The sequence below is a fragment of the Dendrobates tinctorius genome, unplaced genomic scaffold, assembly GCF_039654945.1.
Source record: "Dendrobates tinctorius isolate UK_male_01 unplaced genomic scaffold, ASM3965494v1 ptg000712l, whole genome shotgun sequence".
Classification (NCBI taxonomy): domain Eukaryota; kingdom Metazoa; phylum Chordata; class Amphibia; order Anura; family Dendrobatidae; genus Dendrobates; species Dendrobates tinctorius.
Window position 1 is genome coordinate 43899 of NW_027362356.1, and position 12361 is coordinate 56259.

A 12361-nucleotide genomic window follows, 5' to 3' on the forward strand; every position below is an offset into this window, starting at 1 on the left:
GTCCATCTCCAAAGACCTGAATGTTCCTGTGTCTACCGTGCGCAGTGTCATCAAGAAGTTTAAAGCCCATGGCACTGTGGCTAACCTCCCTAGATGTGGACGGAAAAGAAAAATTGACAAGAGATTTCAACGCAAGATTGTGCGGATGTTGGATAAAGAACCTCGACTAACATCCAAACAAGTTCAAGCTGCCCTGCAGTCCGAGGGTACAACAGTGTCAACCCGTACTATCTGTCGGCGTCTGAATGAAAAGGGACTGTATGGTAGGAGACCCAGGAAGACCCCACTTCTTACCCCGAGACATAAAAAAGCCAGGCTGAAGTTTGCCAAAACTTACCTGAAAAAGCCTGAAGCGTTTTGGAAGAATGTTCTCTGGTCAGATGAGACAAAAGTAGAGCTTTTTGGGCAAAGGCATCAACATAGAGTTTACAGGAGAAAAAAAGAGGCATTCAAAGAAATTAACACGGGCCCTACATTCAAACATGGCGGAGGTTCCCTGATGTTTTGGGGTTGCTTTGCTGCCTCTGGCACTGGACTGCTTGACCGTGTGCATGGCATTATGAAGGCTGAAGACTACCTACAAATTTTGCAGCATAATGTAGGGCCCAGTGTGAGAAAGCTGGGTCTCCCTCAGAGGTCATGGGTCTTCCAGCAGGACAATGACCCAAAACACACTTCAAAAAGCACTAGAAAATGGTTTGAGAGAAAGCACTGGAGACTTCTAAGGTGGCCAGCAATGAGTCCAGACCTGAATCCCATAGAACACCTGTGGAGAGATCTAAAAATGGCAGTTTGGAGAAGGCACCCTTCAAATATCAGGGACCTGGAGCAGTTTGCCAAAGAAGAATGGTCTAAAATTCCAGTAGAGCATTGTAAGAAACTCATTGATGGTTACCGGAAGCGGTTGGTCGCAGTTATTTTGGCTAAAGGTTGTGCAACCAAGTATTAGGCTGAGGGTGCCAATACTTTTGTCTGGCCCATTTTTGGAGTTGTGTGTGAAATGATCAATGTTTTGCTTTTTGCTTCATTCTCTTTTGTTTTTTCATTTAAGACAAATTAAATGAAGAAGATAATACCAAAGAATGTGATTGCAATCATTTTCAGGAAGAAACTGAGTATTATCTGACAGAATTGCAGGGGTGTCAATACTTTTGGCCACAACTGTATGTATACAGTTACTTCTCCACCAGAAGAACAGTGAGTGCAGCTCTGGGGTATAATACAGGATGTAACTCAGGATCAGTAATGTATGTACACAGTGACTGCACCATCAGAATAGTGAGTGCAGCTCTGGAGTACAATACAGGATGTAACTCAGGATCAGTACCAGGGCTGTGGAGTCGGAGTCGTGGAGTTGGTATAAAATGGACCGACTCCGACTCCCAAAATATATAAAATTGGGTACAGTAGTTCAATGCAGAATGTGCTGAATATTTTTTCATAGGAATTTGGGAAAGTTATGAAATGTCCTATAAATGGCTGTTCTATTCCTGATCTAAGGCTACATTCACACACAGCGTTTTTGCTGCGTTTTTTGAGGATACGTTTTTCAGCTGGAAAAGCAGATCAGCTTTTTAAAAACCGCATCACCTGAAAGGTTTTTGAGCTCATAGATGTTTTCAATAGCAAAAGCAGATTAGAAATCTGCTCTATCCATCTATCTATCCATATCTTATCTGTACCAAAAAGAATGAAAGCCTGGTAGCACACAGACTAACGCTATATTTTTTTTTTAGCACCAGTCAGGTACACCTCATAGCTTCCCAAAAGGATGCCCAGGACAGGCATTGCTCGTCTTCAGTAACACATCAACATCAATTGATAGTATAAATAGATTGCATTCACCACCACATCTTCTTAAGGTGCAGGCTTTATTTTCAAATGTAGGGGTGTGCAGTATGAGGTTCTGGAACAGCTGAGGCGTGCAGTATGAGGTTCTATTACCCCCCCCCCCCCAAAAGGTTTGATCCTGGCTTTGCCCATGGTGTGAATGTAGCCTGAGGATCTAGGGTTTGTCTCAGCTGAGAGAAGTCATAGTGTTATATATTACACACACACACAGTACAGACCAAAAGTTTAGACACACCTTCTCAATCAAAGAGTTTTCTTTACTTTCATGACTATGATAATTGTAGATTCACTCTGAAGGCATCAAAACTATGAATTAGCACATGTGGAATTATATAATTAGCAAAAAAGTGTGAAACAACTGAAAATGTCTTATATTCTAGGTTCTTCAAAGTAGCCACCTTTTGCTTTGATTACTGCTTTGCACACTCTTGGCATGCTCTTGATGAGCTTCAAGAGGTAGTCACTGGAAATGGTTTTCACTTCACAGGTGTGCCCTGTCAGGTTTAATAAGTGGGATTTCTTGCCTTATAAATGGGGTTGGGACCATCAGTTGTGATGTACAGAAGTCTGGTGGATACACAGCTGATAGTCTTACTGAATAGACTGTTAGCTGCTTTTTTCTTGCCATAATACAAATTCTAAGTAAAGAAAAACGAGTGGCCATCATTACTTTAAGAAATGAAGGTCAGTCAGTCCGAAAAATTGGGAAAACTTTGAAAGTGTCCCCAAGTGCAGTGGCAAAAACCATCAAGCGCTACAAAGAAACTGGCTCACATGAGGACCGCCCCAGGAAAGGAAGACCAAGAGTCACCTCTGCTGCGGAGGATAAGTTCATCCGAGTCACCAGCTTCAGAAATCGCAGGTTAACAGCAGCTCAGATTAGAGACCAGGTCAATGCCACACAGAGTTCTAGCAGCAGACAACTGTTAAGAGGAGACTGTGCAGCAGGCCTTCATGGTAAAATAGCTGCTAGGAAACCACTGCTAAGGACAGGCAACAAGCAGAAGAGACTTGTTTGGGCTAAAGAACACAAGGCATGGACATTAGACCAGTGGAAATCTGTGCTTTGGTCTGATGAGTCCAAATTTGAGATCTTTGGTTCCAACCACCGTGTCTTTGTGCGACGCAGAAAAGGTGAACGGATGGACTCTACATGCCTGGTTCCCACCGTGAAGCATGGAGGAGGTGTGATGGTGTGGGGGGGCTTTGCTGGTGACACTGTTGGGGATTTATTCAAAATTGAAGGCATACTGAACCAGCATGGCTACCACAGCATCTTGCAGCGGCATGCTATTCCATCCGATTTGCGTTTAGTTGGACCATCATTTATTTTTCAACAGGACAATGACCCCAAACCCACCTCCAGGCTGTGTAAGGGCTATTTGACCAAGGAGGAGAGTGATGGGGTGCTACGCCAGATGACCTGGCCTCCACAGTCACCAGACCAGGACCCAATCGAGATGGTTTGGGGTGAGCTGGACCGCAGAGTGAAGTCAAAAGGGCCAACAAGTGCTAAGCATCTCTGGGAACTCCTTCAAGACTGTTGGAAGACCATTTCCGGTGACTACCTCTTGAAGCTCATCAAGAGAATGCCAAGAGTGTGCAAAGCAGTAATCAAAGCAAAAGGTGGCTACTTTGAAGAACCTAGAATATAAGACATTTTCAGTTGTTTCACACTTTTTTGTTAATTATATAATTCCACATGTGTTAATTCATAGTTTTGATGCCTTCAGAGTGAATCTACAATTTTCATAGTCATGAAAATAAAGAAAACTCTTTGAATGGGAAGGTGTGTCCAAACTTTGGTCTGTACTGTATATATGTAATCGATATTATACAGTGTATTACATATTTACAATTTATTAGTTTTTTGTGTTCTAAAGTTGTATTCCAATAAATAGATATTATGTTCTATCTAAATATCTTGATTATTGTATCATAAAAATGATTAAATGTCTGATGTTCACATTGTACTACAATAAATATTTCACTTAAATATAAGCAATATATGTGGGAGCCGGAATTGGAGTCGGAGTTGGTGTAAGGGAAATTGAGGAGTCGGAGGTTTGGCTTACCTACTCCACAGCCCTGATCAGTACAGGATCAGTAATGTATGTACAGTGACTGCAGCAGCAGAATAGTGAGTGCAGCTCTGGGGTATAATACAGGATGCAACTCAGGATCAGTACTGTATGTACACAGTGACTGCACCAGCAGAATAGTGAGTGCAGCTCTGGGGTATAATACAGGATGCAACTCAGGATCAGTACTGTAATGTATGTACACAGTGACTGCACCAGCAGAATATTGAGTGCAGCTCTGGAGTATAATACAGGATGTAACTCAGGATCAGTAATGTAATGTATGTACACAGTGACTGCACCAGCAGAATAGTGAGTGCAGCTCTGGAGTGTAATACAGGATGTAACTCAGGATCAGTAATGTATGTACACAGTGACTGCACCAGCAGAATAGTGAGTGCAGCTCTGGGGTATAATATAGATGTAACTCAGGATCAGTAATGTATGTACGCAGTGACTGCACCAGCAGAATAGTGAGTGCAGCTCTGGAGTATAATGCAGGATGTAATTCGGGATCAGTAATGTACACAGTGACTGCACCAGCAGAATAGTGAGTGCAGCTCTGGAGTATAATACAGGATGTATCTCAGGATCAGTAATGTATGTACACAGTGACTGCATCAGCAGAATAGTGAGTGCAGCTCTGGAGTATAATACTGGAGGTAACTCAGGATTAGTGACATATTGCAGTGACTTGAGGGGTGGGGGGAAACCTGTGTGAGGGGATGGATTTTAGCCTTTTTAACAAAGAAAAAATGTCCAAGGGTTTGCAGTGACGGGGTCTTGCAGCCAATTCTGCAGTCGGTGCACACATACTCTTTTATGATTATGGGGACATGTTAGATGGGTTTGGTCACTTGGGCAATCCTGTAGATATTGTGTACCCTGCCGTACAGTGTCTGCTCTTCCTCAGCCATAGGCAAGTGTCTGTATATGATCTGATGGAAGAATGAGATGATTTTACACAGACTGGTCTCAATCTTCCTAAAGGGATCGTCGTCTTCTCTGTGAACCCCTTAATTACTATATTTCCAATGTAAATTAACAGCCTGCGGTATCTGCACGGTCTCCTGTGCCGTTTGTGCACCTTGGTGTCTTATGGCTTTGGTTATATGAGCTTTGTTGGTTGCTGGTCAGGTAACGGCCGTCTAACCTACATATTTTTAATCTTTTTTTTCCATCACAAAGTAAAGTTTTTGCAAATATTTCCGTGACCACCCCCCCTACACGAGAAACCACCCACATGAATGTAACACGATCACAGGTGGATGTGTTCCTGGCTGCGGAAGCGTCTGTGTAAATAAAGCTTATTTTAAAAAAAAAAAAAAAAAAACTAACTAACAGGAGGTGCTCAGTACTGCACATGGTGAGCGCTGGCTGGGATCAGCGCCGATGGGTCTTTTTTCCAATAAACTTTGGGTGTGACTGTACGTCCGGTCACAGAGCCCAGCAGTGCGCTTCCACGGGGGTCACTGGGGAGCCGGCGCGGCCGGTCTATGATTAGAGGAGATTTGGACTTGTATAGAAGGGTCCAAACCCCCTCACTGCAAATGTGCATCCACATGGGAGGGCACATGCACCACCAAACCCATCCTTCACATGTCAGTGGTGGAGGCTAAGAATCCAAACACATCCACTATCACTACACATGTGCGTCCATGGGCCAGTGACATAGGGGCGCCTTTAATATACAATTATCTCAGCCATAAGTTATCCACATAACACCCGAGCCTGGACATAGGGTGCAGGCCCAATAGAGGCCATCACAGCCCCAATCAACAGCGCAAGAAATCTAGAAGCAAATACTTGCCCTGTGCTGTGGCTGCATGTCCATGGTGCTATAGATATTAGTGGCCACACTGCATTGTCTGCCCTGCAGCTACATGTGCCCCTACATAGCCATGGTGCTAAAGATTAGTGGCCACACTGCATGGTCTGCCGAGCGCTATATACACTGAGGTCCAGGGGTCATAAAGACAGAGATACATGAAGATCAGGCCAGACAAGAACTCTCCCGACGACTGCTCTCACAAAATTAGGCTTTTTCTGAAACATCGCATTTTGCAGCAAAGCAAAGCTGCCCCTATTCACCCGGCCCACGGATCAGGCAGCTGTATGTGAGTGGGCTTAAAGACCAAGCAAGTTAGTTATGTAGTGATGACATCCATTCTGTATAATGTGCCAGGCTGTGGTACGGGTCACAAAGATACTTAGCTGGTGTAACCTGCACCCGGCTGTGGTAAGGGTCATACAACCCTGTATAATCAGTGCCAGGCCATAGGCACTGATCCTGCATAATCTGTGCCAGACAATAGATAGTGACCCTGTATAATCACAGTGCAATCGCCATACAGACACTGACCCTGTACAATCTGTGCTAGGCCATACAGACACCAAAACTATATAATCAGTTCCAGGTATACAGATACTGTATAATCAATGCCAGCCCATACAGACACTGACCGTGTTTTATCAGTACCAGTCTATACAGACACCCACCCTGTATAATGTGTACTAGGACATACAGACACTGACCCTGTATAATGTGCCAGGCCGTACAAACACCAACCCTGTATAATCGGTGCTAGGCCATACAGACACTGACCCTGTATAATCTGTGCCAGGTCGTACAGACACCTACCCTGTATAATCTGTGCCAGGCCATACAGACACCGACCCTGTATAATCTGTGCCAGGCCGTACAGACACCTACCCTGTATAATCTGTGCGAGGCCATACAGACACCTACCCTGTATAATCGGTGCTAGGCCATACACATGCCAACACTGTATACAGTGGGGCAAAAAAGTATTTAGTCAGTCAGCAATAGTGCAAGTTCCACCACTTAAAAAGATGAGAGGCGTCTAATTTACATCATAGGTAGACCTCAACTATGGGAGACAAACTGAGAAAAAAAAATACAGAAAATCACATTGTTTTTTTTTCATTTTATTTGCATATTATGGTGGAAAATAAGTATTTGGTCAGAAACAAAATTTCATCTCAATACTTTGTGATATATCCTTTGTTGGCAATGACAGAGGTCAAACGTTTTCTGTAAGTCTTCACAAGGTTGCCACACACTGTTGTTGGTATGTTGGCCCATTCCTCCATGCAGATCTCCTCTAGAGCAGTGATGTTTTTGGCTTTTCGCTTGGCAACACGGACTTTCAACTCCCTCCAAAGGTTTTCTATAGGGTTGAGATCTGGAGACTGGCTAGGCCACTCCAGGACCTTGAAATGCTTCTTACGAAGCCACTCCTTCGTTGCCCTGGCGGTGTGCTTTGGATCATTGTCATGTTGAAAGACCCAGCCACGTTTCATCTTCAATGCCCTTGCTGATGGAAGGAGGTTTGCACTCAAAATCTCACGATACATGGCCCCATTCATTCTTTCATGTACCTGGATCAGTCGTCCTGGCCCCTTTGCAGAGAAACAGCCCCAAAGCATGATGTTTCCACCACCATGCTTTACAGTAGGTATGGTGTTTGATGGATGCAACTCAGTATTCTTTTTCCTCCAAACACGACAAGTTGTGTTTCTACCAAACAGTTCCAGTTTGGTTTCATCAGACCATAGGACATTCTCCCAAAACTCCTCTGGATCATCCAAATGCTCTCTAGCAAACTTCAGACGGGACCGGACATGTACAGGCTTAAGCAGTGGGACACGTCTGGCACTGCAGGATCTGAGTCCATGGTGGCGTAGTGTGTTACTTATGGTAGGCCTTGTTACATTGGTCCCAGCTCTCTGCAGTTCATTCACTAGGTCCCCCCGCGTGGTTCTGGGATTTTTGCTCACCGTTCTTGTGATCATTCTGACCCCACGGGGTGGGATTTTGCGTGGAGCACCAGATCGAGGGAGATTATCAGTGGTCTTGTATGTCTTCCATTTTCTAATTATTGCTCCCACAGTTGATTTCTTCACGCCAAGCTGGTTGGCTATTGCAGATTCAGTCTTCCCAGCCTGGTGCAGGGCTACAATTTTGTTTCTGGTGTCCTTTGACAGCTCTTTGGTCTTCACCATAGTGGAGTTTGGAGTCTGACTGTTTGAGGGTGTGCACAGGTGTCTTTTTATACTGATAACAAGCTTAAACAGGTGCCATTACTACAGGTAATGAGTGGAGGAAAGAGGAGACTCTTAAAGAAGAAGTTACAGGTCTGTGAGAGCCAGAAATCTTGATTGCTTGTTTCTGACCAAATACTTATTTTCCACCATAATATGCAAATAAAATGAAAAAACAGACAATGTGATTTTCTGGATTTTTTTTTCTCAGTTTGTCTCCCAAAGTTGAGGTCTACCTATGATGTAAATTACAGACGCCTCTCATCTTTTTAAGTGGTGGAACTTGCACTATTGCTGACTGACTAAATACTTTTTTGCCCCACTGTATGTGGTAGACAGTGGTACAGGCCATACCAGTTTGGCAGCGTGTCAGGACCACTCCAGACTTTAGCAGGGGGATGTGTTTGGAGCCAACGTTTAGTTTAATAAAACAATAATCTATGGAAGGATATAACACAAGGATTCTTACAAAACTGATGTGGAAACTGAACGGTGCCCCACACGGGAAAAAAAATAAAAACAAGAACATACATATGACAAGGTGAATTCCTTCTTGCGGCAGAAGCAGACGTTTGTGTCAGCGCCGCCCCCTTTAGCCTCGAGGGCAGGTTCACTCTCCGGTGAGGGTAAGGGCTCGGCCACCACTGGCTCTGTGTGAAGAACCCATAAGGAAAGTATTTGCTCTTTATAAGGAGTCCATACAGGGCTTAGCATTACATAATCCATAGGACATGAGGAGCTTGTAATAAGGTGTAGGGTCTGGTAATATATATTCCTCTAGGCCGAGCCGTTCCCAGAGGCGCATCCAGCACAAGTCCACGGGGCTCCGTGTTATTTCACCAGCGGCCGTGTTTTGTCGTCATCGCTGCATTGATGAGCTTTGTATTTTTTCACCTCTGCCATGTACTGTGCCCACGCGCCACCCTTATGTGTCAGGATCTGGAGGAAGAAGAAACCGAAGGTTACCATGCAGAGGCTGCAACCCCCAACACAAGGAATACTCATCCACCCTTTACTAGATGAGGGCCCCCCCCTGACTATAAGGTCACAGATGAGAGGCGACTACCATTTGGGGTGCACTGCTTTACTGCAAGAAAGGTAAAGAAGCCCTCCAAGGATAGAAGGCAGGAGTCGTGTGCAAACCAGAAAGGAGCAACGCAGGGCTGGATTTCTTTTCTATGGTGCTCCAGATGGCTACGTGCACTAGCCACTTATAGACCCGTCCTAGCCCACCACAGCAGATGGCTATAGTCACAGTCCATTATATATATGTATACCAACACACATTGTAGGTCCGAGCCTCGCTGAATCAGACAGTATGAATACCATACACCTCCATGAGACGTCAGGCCACAGCTTTGTGCATCACTTCCAGGAGGCTCAGACATTACCCACGTACACCGCACTCCATCTTTACATCTTAGCATTTCATAACTAACGTTTCTCACCTCTTCCTCCATCTTTGGCTTCTTGGTGACCATGCCCGTCTTCAGTGCCAGCTTTGCCCCTCCTCTACGCTTGCCCACCTGGGGGTGGAAGGGACAGAAGACTGCAACCGTTATACGAGCCCTGGCAGCCTCTCTGAGTCCCTCTATATGACAGAATATAAGGGAGGCCTGGGTTAGACAGGCACAAAACACTCCCCACCTCCAGACACCACCTTTCCTCCTCATGGGGAAACTAGCAGGATGATGGTGGCGGCATCCTCCACACCATGTACAGATCCAGACACGTATTCATGAGAAACATTCAAAAGGAGCAGCGGAATGTTAGGGAAACGACTGATACTAAACTAACCTTGTTGCTTTAACAGTCCCCAGCCTCCTGCCAAGGGGGCTCCAGAGCCTGATAGTAGCCCCCAATAAACTCCGACATCCAGAAATTACAGAAACTAGTTCAGGCCTCAACGTATGTAGGAGCTAGTGATGAGCGACCGTGCTCGGATGCTGTGCTATCCCAGTGTCCTCAGCCTACTCGAATAATATGTCCGAGTCCCCGCGGCTGTTAGGCAATCTTCATGTGTTGCAGCTGTCTAACAGCCGCAAAACATGCAGCTGTGGGGACTCTGATAACACAATATTCAAGCAGGCCGAAGATACTCGGATAACACAATATTAGAGCACGCTTGCTCATCACTAGTTGGAACACAAAGCCTGGAGAGAAGGACCAGTCCGGTCTCAGTCAGGAGCTACAATCCCCCTTCCCCTCCTAGCCCAACTTGTCACAATTGAAAAATGCAAATAAAGTCTCAAGCGTCTAGTAGGCGGTCTCAAGTTTCCTCTTAATAAACCCCCACCCTGTGCCTCCCATCAGGTCTGGATTGACAACGCAGACATTGCTTTACATCACTATCATTTTTTCATGGACGGGCCATGTAAGCAGGAGGTCACAGATGACGTGGCTGAGCACTGCAGGTGCTTTGTCCCAGGACAGCATGGTATGTGAGATCTCTCTGCAGAACACTAATGTAGGACATTCAGCTGTCAATCAAGAACAAGGGGGAGGAGTTACTGACTAGTAATAAGGAGCTGCCATCCTCCTTGTAAAGTAATGCATTCCTGCCATTACCAGCCATCATCTACCCGCAGGGATGCAGAGACCCCTACTGATATCTGGCTTCAGAAATGATTATTTATGGAGCTGCTTCGTTTATGCTGCAGTTAACGAACGGAGAGGGGTCCACAAGATCACCTCTGCTCCATCCCAACAGGGGGGTGACAGTCCCAGTAGTTGGGCCTACACTGATCTCTTATCACTGACCCAGTGTACAGGTGATAGCTTAGTGCTGGGATCTGTTCCTCTGTTATTCCTCCTGGGAACTTAGAAGGGTGAGCCAATCCATTTGCAGGACCCTGGTCCAGCAGCCAAGTCAGTATTCCACACGGAAGCCCTGCAAATCGCCCTCTACCTGCTGGAATCCCAGACGCCTCCTAGTTTGTAGATCTGGAGTGACACACTGATTGAGCAGAACAAACGCCAAGGGATTCCAGCAAGTAGGAGGTAGCGTGCGGGGTTCCCCAAATACTGATGTGGCTGCTGGATCAGGGTCCTGGGAGCAGATCTGCTCATCTCTATAGACAGCGATGGTCCCTGCACACCGACACCGTCCCATCAGAGAGATGGTTCATCTACACTGGCACGCAATTTGTGAATGGCAAATGATCTACTGGTAAATATTCCATCTGATAACAGGGGCATAAACCATCCACTGTCAGAATTACATCAGTATTTGTAATCCAAAACCAGGAGTGGGTGATAATCCAGAAGTGGTGCCGCGCTTCTATTATACTTATCCTCTCCCGATTATGGCTACAAATACTGACGGAATACTGCACATGTGAACGCAGCCTTATCGGCAGCACACGGTGTGAGCAGAGGAGGGGCTGGACCTGGAGGTAGAGCGACCGCGTCATTGTGAGCCCCAACAGACCGGTACGTAGCGAAGCGCCACTCGCCACGTTAGGTGATGTTACTGATCGTGGGGGTCCAACCGCTGGTAGATGGGGGGGGATTCTCATCTCCATTACATAGTCGGACGCCCCTTCATCGTCTGTGGGGCTGCTGGATAAGTCCAGGCCCAGCGGTGAGCAGCCCCCCGGGTGCCGGGTCTGTGCCGCTGCATGTCCACAGCCCTGTATACATAGATAAGCGGCTGACGGCTCGCTCTGCACAATGTATACAGGGGCCAACATGTCTCCCACCATTTCCAGGGGGAACAACAGAGGAGCCACCATTAGGGTCAGTATCTAGGAGGTGGCGATGGTCACCCAGCCTTCCTGCAGGGCAGAGGATAAGGACCACAAGTCCCAGTATCCCCCTGGCAGCGCACAGGCTCTTGCAGGACATTCTGGGACTTGTAGTTCTCCGTCGTGTTTGGGGGGGGCCTTACAAAGCTGGTGGGCGTCCGCTTGTCCGGCTTCTTCCTCTCCTCCGGCTCCCTGCCCTCCTCCTGGCTCCCTGACGCCTCCATCTTCTTCTTGAAAAGCTCCAGGAAGCTGCCGTCATTGGCGAAGAGGTTCAACCCGGAGCCTGAGGGGAGGCCGGCGGAGGAGGGAGCCTCGGCCCCGGGCGGCGGGGGAGGAGGAGAGTCCGCGGCCTCTTCTTCCTGTTCTACCTCCGCGGCCTCCTCCGCTTCTTCCGCGGCGTCTTCCTCCGAACCAGGCCGCGGACTTCTTTCCGCCATTTTCACACGGTGAGAGTGTCCACGTCACAGAGCGGCAGCATACAGCCTCCCGTTACACCGTCGCCCACCCCCCCTTAAAAAAAAAAAGGCGGAACCGGGAAAGCGAAAATAAAAATGGCGGCGCGCCTCTGCTTGAGGTAAAAGAAGAACTCGGCCCTGCTGGAGGCGGGAATAGAAAAAA

General features: G+C 46.7%; 1 protein-coding gene across 1 annotated transcript; it reads right to left on the minus strand.

Moving 5' to 3' along the window:
* Nucleotides 1-8396: 8396 nt before the first annotated feature.
* LOC141079925 (telomerase RNA component interacting RNase-like) lies at nt 8397-12347 on the minus strand. Its single transcript, XM_073565398.1, has 3 exons — nt 11887-12347; nt 9446-9523; nt 8397-8936 (listed from the first exon to the last, which is right to left on the minus strand). Exons 1-3 carry the CDS (start codon nt 12178-12180, stop codon nt 8829-8831), a joined length of 480 nt encoding a protein of 159 aa, XP_073421499.1. The 5' UTR covers nt 12181-12347; the 3' UTR covers nt 8397-8828.
* Nucleotides 12348-12361: the final 14 nt, after the last annotated feature.